Source organism: Sorex fumeus, unplaced genomic scaffold, assembly GCF_029834395.1.
Source record: "Sorex fumeus unplaced genomic scaffold, SorFum_2.1 ptg000007l, whole genome shotgun sequence".
Classification (NCBI taxonomy): domain Eukaryota; kingdom Metazoa; phylum Chordata; class Mammalia; order Eulipotyphla; family Soricidae; genus Sorex; species Sorex fumeus.
In genome coordinates, this window is record NW_026606064.1 from 47491839 (window position 1) to 47504998 (window position 13160).

Consider the following 13160-nt stretch of genomic DNA (forward strand, 5'->3'; position numbering starts at 1 on the left):
GGTCCTCCCGCCTCCATGGCCGCCTCGGCGGCCGCTGCGGCCTCCCCCACCGAGTCCTCCCGTATCCCTGCATTCCACGTTGCGGCAGCCGCAGCCTCGCCGGCGCAGACGCCCCCCCCCCTACCTCCCCCCCCCCCCCCCCCGTCCCGACCCCACCCCACCTCCGTGCACGCGGGCTGGCGCAGCCCCCCGCCCGCCGCGCTCATTCCCTGGCTGTGGCTGGGCGCGGGGCGGCCGGGCCCGGCGGGGGCGGGGCGCGGCGCGGCGCGAGGGGCGCGGGCGTGTGCGCGCGTGTCGGGGGGGGCGCGCGGGGGCCGCCATATTGGATCCGGACGGAGAGCCGAGCCTCCGCCTGCGCGCGGCGGGGACTGGCGGAGCCTCGCGGAGCCCCGGGCGCGAGCGCGAGAGGACGGGGACGGCGGGGGAGGGGTGGGCGGAGAGGAAGGGAGTGGCTGCGAGCCGGGCTGCGGCAGCTCCGCGCTCCTCACCCGCGGCCGCCTCTCCCTCCTCGCCGGGGGGAAGATGCCCTTAACCCGCGGGTGTGAAGAAGGGGGACCGGTCGCCGCCAGAAACGCCCGCGCCGCCGCCGTGCGTGTCCTCTGAAGCCGGAGAAGCGCCCCCCTCACCCGGGCGTCGGGAGCGTCGGCGGGCGAGACGGGGCTGTGCGCCCGGCGGGGCCCAGGCCGCCAGGCGAGCGACCACCGACATGGAGCGGGCTCGGGCGGCCGAGTAGCCGGGGTTGGGGGCCGGTGCCGCCCGCAGCCCGCACGGCCGGTCAGGCCCCTGGGAGACGCGGGGAGAGAAATGAAGAGTTTTCCTCGGAATCCTTTGCAGATAGGACTGACTGGATAAGCCTTAAGGAGCAGCACCGCGGGAGGAGAAAGGAAAAGCCGACTCCGGGCTCGACTTGGCGTGCTCCGAGCCGAGGGGCGGCTTCAGGGACCTCGCCCCCTCCCTGGCCCTCTGGAGGAATCGCCGCTGATGCATTATCCAAGTGGTGGTTGGGAGGATTTGCAGCAGAATTTTTGGTTTTCCCTCCCCCCCCACCTACATTCTGTTTTTTTTTTCCTCCCTTTCCCCCCCTCTATGTTCTTTCTTCCTGGGAAGTGAATTGCTGATGCAAATCGGACTTAATTCATTAATGATGCAACTGGATTCGTTTCAGGATTATGTTGCACGGGTTGAATTTTGAATGAAGGAGGTTTTTTTTTCTTTTTTTTTTTTAAGGACTCTTTAGTTTGCTGTACTTTTAATTATTTTATTTAAGCATACCACCTAATTGTATTATATTCTCTTGAAAATGTGTTAAGTATATATTTTATGTAACTTTCCCGCAATATAGATGTATATGTGCGAAATTCAAGACGCTTCAGTTAAGTGAGGTTCCTAGTGTGTTGGGTGTTTAATTCAACACCGACATTGCGTGACAGTTTAAATAACAAGTGGTTTGTTTTGAAAACCACACCTTAATCAAACTTAGGTCTAAGTAATTAGGTTGGAAAATCGTAATCATAATTTAAAGGAAGGTCGGCAGCAACTGGAGCAACCATGTCTGGAGAAGTGCGTTTGAGACAGTTGGAACAGTTTATTTTGGATGGGCCCGCTCAGACCAATGGGCAGTGTTTCAGCGTGGAAACGTTACTGGATATACTCATCTGCCTTTATGATGAATGCAATAATTCTCCATTGAGAAGAGAGAAGAACATTCTTGAATACCTAGAATGGGGTAAGTGTGTATTTAAAATACTGCCTTGAATCGGGCATTATGATTTGTTACAGTTTAGATGAATAAACTTCCCACTGAGGTACATGTTATCTTTGTACATGTAACCACCAGTAGATAGCAGATACTACATAATACATGTACAATGTTTATGCAAGATACATTTCTTTCAGTATGTACAAGTGAAAGACACGGATTAGTCTTTTTTTTTTTCTTCCAGTTTTTGGTAATTTTCCAAGAGTAAAACGGTACAGCTTAATTGTTGCCTTGATTTAATCTGGAGTCTATGAGGAAGAACTTATGTTTTTAGGTCAGCAGTTAAGAGTTTTTGAATAATTCTGTGGTAGGAATAGTGGATTGTTGCTCAGAGTTCTCTAATACATGCCCATATAATAGACATTCAATGGAAAGGTATTTATTAGTGGAAACATTCCTTCCCAACCTTTGGAAATCACTCACCAAGTGGGAGGAGATAGTCAAATATCTTATATCTACTGGAACTTAAAGGTAGAGATGATGGGCTTTATTTCATCTGTAGCCTACAAGCAAAGGAAACTGCTAAACATGGGCATTCCCAAAATGGTCATGTTTGTCAGATAACGTGACATAGTTTAAAATTTTTGTGGTGGTAGTTGGTGGAGAATGTTTGGAAGCAGCTCCTGCCTAGGAGATAGATTTGCTCTGAATTGAATTCAAATCTAAATTGGTTAGTTTTTCTCCTTCGTTTTCTTAAATTTATTTATGGTTTGGAAGTTCAAAGCTCAATGATGAGAACAAACACTCCATGTGCACTTCAGACTGCGAAGTTTGGCAAAAGTTCTGTGACATGCATTTGACACCAAGCGAGTCTCTGTTGGAATTGTACACATTATTATCTAGACTTATGGGAAATGGCTTTTGAAGGATGCTAGCTAAATAGCTGTTTTGTACTTTGGTATACTAATACTTTTAGTTTTTTTTTGAAAATTCTTAAGGAGTCTTTGCTCTTAAGTAAATATGTTTTCCTGAAGTATTAAGTCAGTTGGTGATTCAGTTTTTTGGATTGGAAATTAGTTAAAAGTTGGTCATGTAAAATCTCTCCTCAAACTTGCTTCCAGATAGGTCATAATTTTTAGTTTCTAAGTGCTGGTATCAGAAGTTTTCTAGAAACTTTTTGGATATCATGCATTTAAAAAAAGTGAATAGGATTTTTAAAAACAGCTTATCAAACTCATTTTCATAGTGTGAATGTAAGAATTACAAAGTGATTTCCTTTTCAAGAGGGAGACAGTTTTGACTTTGATACTGATTTTTTTTGCATATATGTCGTTCTTACGTATCTTTTATAAAGTAAAATAAAGCATATGTAATTTTACTCCCATGTTTTATAATATCTTAAAGTGTTTTTGAAGGTCTAAAGAAAAGGTATCGGTCCTTTCAGAGCTGATGTTTCAGTGTTTGAATGATGGTTCCATAGAGTTAATGATTTATGATTGTCACTTCATAGATTTTCTTTCTCATCTGTCAAATAATGGGAAAGTTTGTTGTACATATAGGTAGCAGTGGAAATTAAAACCCAAAGATAAAGGGGAAAACCATACCTTCAGCTGCCTTTGGGTTAGGCATAAATGTGCCTTACACTATGCAAAAGCAATATTAGTTTTATGATAATAGGTACTTTGGTATATTATCAATAGTACATGTTTATTTGTCACATAACTTCAAATATGACTATGTTTTCTCTGACTTGTTTATGTATAAAATTTATATAAAGTTTGTTTATGCATGTTTTAAGTCAGATTGTCAAATTGGTATTTGGTCAAGTACACTTAATTTTCATTAGTAACAAATTTTAGTACTATCCTTCATATTTTGTTTTTTTAGAATTTAGAACAAAATGTACAGTTTTAAGTAATCCCCTTTTTTTTTTGTTTTCCAGTAATAGAGAATAAAGACTTAGAAATTTTAAGAAATTATTTTGTATACATTGGGGTTAGTTAGCATTTGTTAAATTTTAGGTATTTTTAAGTTGGGGTATAATGCTCTGACAGTGGATGTTAGCAATCATAAATTTGGGTAAGGAGAAAAAAAAAGTTAAGGAAAAGCTGTCAGGTGTCATAAATTACTGTCTTCTTAACTGTCTATAGGTTTTTTGAGAATTGAATAATTATGTCTCCATTTAAATATTGGAATAGATTAGTTCTTTGTGTGTGATTGATCACTACACTTATTAGCATTTAAAAAAATAGGTTGAAGGGGGTGGAGAGATAAAGTGGTTAAGATGCTTACCTTGCACACAGCAGATGCAAGTTTGATTTTTCCAGTATCTCATATGGTCCCTGAGTATCATCAGGAGTTGATTCCTGAGCATTGCTAAAGTGTGACCCCAGAACTGAAAGGATAAAAAAGAGTTGGGGGGCTGAAGAGGTAGTACAGTGGGTCCAAGGCTGACCAGGGTTTGATGCTCAGCATCCCATCTGATTGGTCCCCTGAGTACTGCCAGGAATGATCCCTGAGCACAGAGCCAGGGGTGTCCTTAGCACCGCTGGGTGTGGCTCCAAAACAAAAAATAAGCTAGATAATAAGTAAGCATAAATGAGATTAATAACTGGTGTTTTAGTTTCATTGATGACATTTGAAGAGCCCACTAAACATGTGACTACTAGTTGCTGTACTACTGATAGGGCAGGTGAGAGTATTCCCATTGTCCCAGGACATTTTTCAGAAAATATTGTGAAAAGTAAAAACCTGGGCAAAATAAAGGTACAGTTTTGCCATTAGGTCAAAACCCAATAGATAAAAACCGAAACAAGACAAATATTTTATAAATGCTAGAAAAACATGGGGGCAGAGTGATAATAAAACAGGTAGGTTGTTTACCTTGCATATGGCCCACCCAGGTTTGATCCCTGGCATTCCATATTCCCCTACCTAACCGCCCTCCCGCCCCCCTCCCCCCCCAGCACTGCCAGGAGTGATTCCCGAGTGCAGAGCCAGGAGTAACCCCTGACCATTGCTGGATGTGGCCCTAAAAGAGAAACAAAAGCGAAAACAGCTAGAAAAACAAATAGGTTATATTGAGTATCCAGATGACTAATTGACTTTAATATAATTTTAAAGCCTTTTTTGTATTTTGTGAAATTTGTAGGGATTGATTAAATTTGAAAATTAAGATATGCCATAAATGACACAACTTTTGGGACTGGAGTGCAGTGAGATTGCATGTGACTGATTCAGGTTGGATCCCTGACACCACATGTGATCTCTCATTCCTGCCAGGAGTAAGCATTGAGAACAGCTGGGTGTGGGTCCAAATAGACCTCCTCCCCCTCACACCCTCTTCAAAAAAAAAAAAGACTTTTTTGTTTGATTTTCAAACAACCAAATATTTGCTGTTGGGCAACAGTGGTAGTCAAATACTGTGTATTAGACACTGTATATTTGTGTTTAATTGCTTGTATATATTAATAAAAGTTATCTAGGTATGCCTTCTTTCGCTACTTTAAAAAGTGGAGTCAGCCAAGATTCTAACTTTCTATCAGTTTCAGTTTATTTTTAGCTGTGGTTAATTTCACTTTTAAATTGTTAATGTACGTGCTTTGTTCATTAAAGTTCTGACAATATAAAAATTAACAATTAAAAGTTAGATACACTGTTGCTTTTTTTGAGAGCATTCTTTGGTGTTGATGACTTGAGGGAGGAAGTAGAGAGGAAGAGGGAATTGATCAAAGCACAATCCGAAAGGGGATAAAAGTGCCTTAAAGTTATATTTCATTTAAAATTTAGTAAGATATATTATTTTACAGTTTTTTATTCTTTGGCAGACATTTTTAAGTTGTTAAAGTGATGGTAGTTTGTATGTTTACAAAACGAACGTTTTGATTGCAACAGTGTGACATTGGGATGTTCAAATTGACTTGTACAAGTACATATTGAACTCGCTGGTAATGATGGTGTCCTAAAGACAATGAATTAGCCACTGTCTACTTAGAAAAGGGAAATTGTAATTCAGAAATTTCTTTTTTTTTTTTTTTCCCCCTGCAATGCTCAGGGGTTATTCCTGGTTCTGCACTCAGGAATTACTCCTGGTGGTGCTTGGAGGACCATATGGGGTGCTGGGGATCGAACCCAAATTGGTGTGTGCAAGAAGGCAAATGCCCTATTCGCTGTTACTATCTCTCTGGCCCCTATTTCAGGAATTTCTTAACCAATGTACTTAAAAAATACATGCAAGGAACATTCATTGCATTGGTGGATAACTTTTTAATGCTCTTGACTCAGTCTTTACTCAGACTTTATAACATAACTTGTCAGTGTGGGAGAGAGGATACCAGTAAACTTATCACTATGTGCTGTGGCTTAAACTTTTCCTCTCATTAGTTTACATTTTTTTCCTCATGTGTGCAGTGAGGTAGTGATGGATCTGAATCTTTTGAATTTCTTCTGGAATAGTTTATTCTTTACTTCATTTTAGTTTCTTTTTTTGGGTAAGATTTTATTAATTACATTAAATTAATAAAATGCTAATGCAATAAATTAATAAATATAAATATGTTTATATTTACTTGAGTTGTGAATTAGAGTAATCATTAATGTCACATGCAGGGAAAGGGTCTTATCCCCTGTACGTGGCTGCCTCAGATTTAAACCCAGGCAGTGTATTCCTGGGGGTCTCCTAAGTGCCCCCAGGAGTAATTCCTGAGCACAGAAGTGAGCACAGAATCCCGGAGCTCCCCTTTGTGTTGCCCAAACATGTCCCTCTCCCCTCAAAAGTAATTATAGGAATTAATTTCCTAAAATTAAAGGTATGACATTCCTTATTGTAGGTGTACACACAAATAGCGTATGTTGGGATTTCTGTGAAGTGTTTCAGGATTCTTATAACTGATTAATATTGTGTAGCAAGAGCAGCTGATTTTAAGTAAAATATCCAAATTTGGTATGCAATAACATTTTACTATTTTTTCATGGTAGTCAAATCTTTCAGAACCCTGTTTTTGTTACATTTATTATCAGAATATTAATGTATATGTATGTGGTATATGCAGCTTATTTTTTATAGGTTTTAAAGTCAATTTCTCATGTCCGCCACTTAAAAGATCAAATAGACTAGACAAGAAAATATCAAGTACATCATATGTGGAAGGAATAAATATTGTCATGACAAACTCTTTTAAGTTTTCTGGTATTTCCACTGTTGATTGAAGTTTGAAACGCTAGAGTATCAGAGCCAAAAGAGTATAACAGTTCTTTGAAAGAATATATATGACAAAGTTAGTAACGTACTGAAGACTTTACTGAAGAGAAGGAATTTAGGTAGGGACAAGATTCTTGGAGGAAGAGAGGAATATTGGGAGAGGAAATAGGGAGGGAACTTTTCTCTTTGGGTAATAACTTTGGATAATAACCAGGTCATTATGCTCCTTGTGTCAGGCTTAGAAAGAAATTTTGAGGGAAACTTTCAAATACTCTGTAATTTGGCGAAAGAATCCAAATATGAATGAAATGTTTAACTTAGTGGTTCTGGACTCCAAACTGTGTGTGATAATCATGTGAGCTAGAAGATAAACTTCGTGCTGGTAGAGTAATACAAAAGTGAGATTGACAAACTATTGGAAACATCTTAGAACTATGAACATCTTGGGGAGGAAAACATCTTGGAAAAAAGCATCCTATAAAGTACAGAGAAATTAGATAAAACACTGAAAGTGTTGTCAGTTTTTTTTTAATTAAAAAATTTTAGGTTTTTTTTGTGCCACACCTGGCTCTTCCACTCCTTGCCCTGTGGCTCTGAGCTCAGACTTCATTCCTGGCAGGGCTTGGGGTAACTTATGGGGTGTTGGGAATCAAAGCTGGGTCAGTCATATGTAAGGCAAGTGTCCTCCTTACTTACCTTGGCCTCTGTACAGTCAGTTCTTGAACTGTGCCCTAAAATTCTTGAAATTATTGAATAGTCTATGACCTTGATTGTTCTAATTTAACTTACTGTTTTTCATGGAAGGTTATTCACAATGTGGTAATTCTTTATCTTTTATAACTTTAGTTGCTACAATTGTGACTGTTGCAAATATATTTATTTTAAATTTTTTCATTGGTTTATGATATATGGAAGAAAATATCATGGGCTCATGGCAATTTTAGAACCTATTTTATTGTTAAGTATTATTTTTTCTCAGATTATGTTTTAGCTAAGTTATTGGTTTCAGATTTTTGACAAATGTAGAAACTTTGCTGCTACAGCATTCTATCTATAAAGCTATGGGTTTCAGGTGCCAGCACCTGTTTATGTAAAGAAAACAAAAATTTGGGGCCGAGCTGTAGTATAGTGGGTAGGGCATTTGCCTTGCACACGGCCAATCCGGGTTCCATCTCTGGCATCCCATATGGTCTCTCAAGCACTGCCAGGAGTAATTCTTGAGTGCAGACTCAGGAGTAACCTCTGAGCATCACTGCATTGTGACCCAAAAAGAAAAAAAGAAAACAAAATTTTACATCTTTTAGAAAACATGATGGGTTGGAGTGATAGCACAGTGGTAGGGCATTTGCCTTGCGCACAGCCAGCTTGGCCAAGCTGGGTTCGATTCCTCCGCCCCTCTCGGAGAGCCTGGCAGAGCCTGGCAAGCTACTGAGAGTATCTCTACCACACGCCAGAGCCTGGCAAGCTACCCGTGACGTATTCAATATGCCAAACACAGTAACAAGAAGTCTCACAATGGAGACATTACTGGGCCCGCTTGAGCAAAATCGATGAACAACGGGAGGACAGACAGACAGACAGAAAACATGATCAGTGCTTTTTCTGTACTATATGAAAAACTGAACTCAGTGAACACTATTAAGTTATTCTTAGTATTTAGGTTGCATATCAGAAAATTCAGCTCATTTAACGACTAATAACTCTATAGAGAGTAATGTAGGCAGAATTCTCCATGACATTGAAGCTAATGGCATCTTCAAAGATGAAACACCACTGACTAAGCAAGTGGAAGCAAAGATAAATAAATGGGAATACATTAAACTAAGAAGCTTCTGCACCTATGCACTCAAAAATAAATAAATATATAATCATTTTTTTCAGGTCTCGTATGACTTCTATTTCTGCCCTTCTTGCTGAGTGTCTTTGTGTCATTCCATTTCTGATTAATGCATGCTGCTTAGTCAATAGTTTCTTCTAGGAGTTCATCATATTACATTGCTTGGGGTTTTGATAAACTGGATCATATTAGTTACTCTTGTCTCTGTTGTTGTAGTAGTCTCATTTCAGTGCAGCAGTTCCTAAATTATTCTGATTTTGTTCAGTCTCTGTATGTATTTGGCTCAATTGACTTGTCTGTTTTAAATGTTCCTAAAAGGATTACATTCCTAGATCCTGTTCATCTCCTTAATGATGTTTGTTTCACTATATATATATGTATATATATATATATATATACATATATACACACATATGTAAACTGTAACATCATTACTATAGAAAATGCTGTGAATCCTATGTACTAAGGCCATTGTTAAATAGGACTTAAAATTACTCTTAGATCATATCATCATAGCTTTCAGGATAACCTTTTTTTTGTTGTTGTTGTTTTGGACCACAATTGGTGGTACTCAGTGCTTACTCCTCGCTCTGTACTCAGGGGTCACTCCTGTTGGTGCTTGTGGGACCATATAGGATGCCCAGAATCAAAATTCGGTCTGGCACATTCCAGACAAGCTGCCTTACCTCCGTGTTATCTCTCTGGCCCTTTAGGATAACATTTAAATTTCTTGGGTTGTGCATACAGAATTTCTTTGGTATGTGGTGCTTGTCTACTTTCTTATTCTGTTTCTTCACTTTAATAAAAAAAAATCTCAAATTTACAGAAAAAATGCAATTACAGTGCATTCCCCAACCCATGTGAGAGTAAATTACTTATTTGATGCCTTACATCACCAGATATGTTTCTGTGTATTTTCTACATTATTTGCCTAACAAAAATGCAGCCGTTAAAATCAGGAAACTAATGTTGATTCATTAGCCTCTCTGATTTGTAGACTTCATTATTTTGTTGTCCTGTTAATATCTTAGTAGGAAAATATTTAGGGTTCAGTTTAAAATAATTATATTTGCATGTCTAGCCCTGTAGGATGTCAGGAGTAGGTTTTCAGTTATCTTGGTTTTCATGACATTGACACTTTAGATTATTGCATACCAGTTATTTTGCAGCATTATAAAAATCCCTCAGTTTGCATTTGTTTCCTTATGATAGTACCATCTTTGGCAAGAGTATCACGGAGATGATGCTGTGCACTTCTCATGGTGTCATATGAATTGGGTGCATTGTTCCTGTGTTCATTATTTTTTCTAGTGTTATTGAAGTGTAATAGGTGACTACTGTTCATTTTTTATAGTGGTATTGTTTAGACTTTATGTATTACTTAATTACTCTTAGTGATAAGCATTTGTGGAGAATCATTTAGAAATTATTTATATATCCTGTTTATGTTATTTGTGCTCATGGTTATATCTATAATTTAGAATTTTTTTCTTCTTTTTTTTTGGTTCAAATCAACCTGCAGTTGGTCAGTAGAAATCCTTTCCAGATGACCTCTCTGTTTTTTTTTTTTTTTTGTTTTAGCAAGTCCCAGTGAAATTTTGAGTTCGTTTTAATTCTGGCACAACAAAGTGATTTGTTGCTCATTTTGCCCAAGTTTTGAACTCAGTCATTACTTCAAGAAGTCATGATTCCTTCCTTCCTTCCTTCCTTCCTTCCTTCCTTCCTTCCTTCCTCCCTCCCTCCCTCCCTCCCTCCCTCCCTCCTTCCCTCCTTCCTTCCCTCCCTTCCTCCCTCGCAGTGGTGCTTGGGGGTTATTCCTGGTAAGCTTGGGACCATGTGGGATGCCAAGGATGGAACCTGGCTTGGCTGTGTGCAAGGCAAATGCCCAAATGCCTTACCCACTGTACTATTGCTCTGACCCCCTTTCTGAAATACCAGAAATATTTTTACTGATATTTCTTTTCCCCCTCCTCTATCTTTATGCTTTCCTGTTCCTTTTCCATCACTACATCTCTTCCTGTGATAATGAGTTTGTAGCCATAACTCTAATTTCAGTTCAGCCTTACAGGATTAATTCTATTTCTAAAAATACATTTTCATACTCTTTCTTTCTCTAAGAGAAGCCCGATCTCATTACCATTAATATATTTTCTTATGTAATTATCAATCCCCCAGTATGTACCTAATTTCCCATCATTCCCACCAGTTATGTTTATGACCTACTCACCCTAATTTATCATCAGTATTATATGCTTTACTCATTGGGGTTTTGATTCCCTATACCCAGTTACCATCCCTCTTTACCTTCGATGTGCTCTTCACCTTGCTCAAGACTTTAATAGCTATATTGCACCCTGCTCTGACTGCCAAATTGCCTTTCACTCCACAGATGTCCTTCTCATGTTCCTCAGCCTCTGATGCTCTTGTGCCATGCAGATTTATTTTTGTAGATATCTTTTTATTAACCTCAGCCTTCAACTCTTATTTTGATTTTGTTTCTCCATGATCAAAATCTGTCCATACCATGACTATTTGATCTATTACCCACTCAATGGCTTTAGTTCTGAGTTGTTTGGGGAGGATGGAAATATTAATGATCTAATCTGTAAAATTTTGCTTTTACTTTTCACTCTTTAAAATTTTTTTAAAAATTATTAAAAAAATTGTGGTCTGAAGGGCGAGTACAATGGGTAGGGTGCTTGCCTTGTATGTGACTGACCCAGGTTCTATCCATGGCACCACATATACCTGCCAGGAGTGATCCCAAAATGAAGAGCCAGAAGTAAGTCTGAGTAAAGCTGAGTGTGGCTCAAAAACAAACAAAATTACATGTAATAAAATTCACTTTATTGGTTATATATTCTCTGAGCTTTAACAAATGTAGAGCACTATTACAGTTAAGATACAGAGGAGTTCCATCATCCTCCGTATTCTCTTTTGCTCTCCTTTGGAATTGTACTCCTTTTTTACTCCAGGAGTTACTCTCATACTAATTGAGAAGTCTTTGACAGCTTCATGCCTTTTCACATGTTGATAACCCCTTCCCTGTCTTGACTGTCCTAGTACAATGCATGGCATTAGACATTTGGTAATATTGGTTGAAAGAATTAATGATATTATACTAATTAAAAAAGCAAGATTAAAAGCAACAGATCCAATCTTGAGGCAGTACACAAAAATAAATTTTTAAATAATTTATATTCTGTCATTTAAAGTACTAATAATAATGGTTTTGTGTGCATAATTCCAGTGTGATACCCATCACCAGTTACCCATCTCCCTCTCTCAGAACCACAGCACCCTTCTTTTTCATTCCCACTGTCTGCCAACCAGTTGTATCAATTTTCCCACTAAGCTGCCTTTGGAGCTTTGTTGATATCTCGCTGTGTATCTTTAAGTGCCATATATGAGAGAGATCATTCTTTATCTGTCTCTTTCCTTTTGACTAATTTTCACTCAGCGTGATATCCTCTAGTTCCACCCATGTTGCTGAGATTACATGATTTTGTTTCAAGAAAGTCAGTTTTAATATATCATCTTTCCTTATACCCTGTTTTACTTGAAGAATGATTTCTTAGGAGTAGTGGTGTGTCATTTCCTCCCTTAGCAATTGCCACTCTGTGACCAAGAATTAGGGTGAGTATAAGAGGCTGATACTGTTTAAAGAATGTAAAATTAAAATAATTTCTAAAATTTCAAGATAAGTTTTTCTTACATTAAATCTGTATTTAACCTTTAATGCACTGTATCCAGCTTAAATTTTAGAATCTGGTAATGAACTAAATGCAAAATTTTTTTTAAATGTAGGAGTACTGCTATTTATTTAGCTATTGATTAACCTGATTGAATTGGGCATGAACTCCACATTACTTTAAAAAAATTGTGTAATTGAATATCTATGAGATAGACCATTATAAAGCTGTTCATAATTGGGTTTCAGTCATACAATGATCCAGCACCCATCCCTCCACCAGTGTACATTTCCCATTGCCAATATCCCTCCCATTTTACCACTTCCGTTCCCCAGCCCTCCACCCCTACCCTCAGCCTCCCTTTATGGGAGGCACTTTTCTTCTTGCTCTCCTTCTTTCTCCTTTTACTTTTGTGCATTATGGTTTGCAATACAGGTGCTAAGAGGTCATGGTGTTTGGGGTTTTCGGTATTTTAAATTGGGTAATAGCTTTGGGGTGTGGATGTGATTGTACTTCTGGGAGTACAGGGAGATTGGGGGAAGTAGCCTATCCTGACCCTGAGAAATCCTGGAGATTTCAGTCACAAAGCCCGCATAGCCGAATTTTCAGCAGATTATGTCTTGGTGAGGTTCATCCCGAGATGGTGGAGTCAGGCCAGTGGTATGGCAGCAAATTTAGATTGTGGAAGCAGCTGCTGGAGTCTCTGCTTGGGCAGGCACAGGCACACCCATC

The 13160-nt window shown here is 39.2% G+C and overlaps 1 protein-coding gene across 15 annotated transcripts in view; it reads left to right on the forward strand.

Annotated features, from left to right (window-relative positions):
- The first annotated feature begins 370 nt into the window (after positions 1-370).
- Positions 371-13160, forward strand: part of CDC42BPA (CDC42 binding protein kinase alpha) — a 309339-nt gene continuing 296549 nt past the window's right edge. For 3 of the 15 annotated variants that reach the window (XM_056137680.1, XM_056137696.1, XM_056137774.1), the window contains exon 1: positions 372-1726. In XM_056137680.1, the coding sequence (XP_055993655.1) occupies positions 1549-1726 (178 nt within the window). In that variant the 5' untranslated portion in view covers positions 372-1548. Of the gene's footprint in view, positions 1727-13160 lie in introns of all 15 variants that reach the window. The other 12 variants (XM_056137674.1, XM_056137749.1, XM_056137689.1 and 9 more) reach the window with 8 other exon arrangements.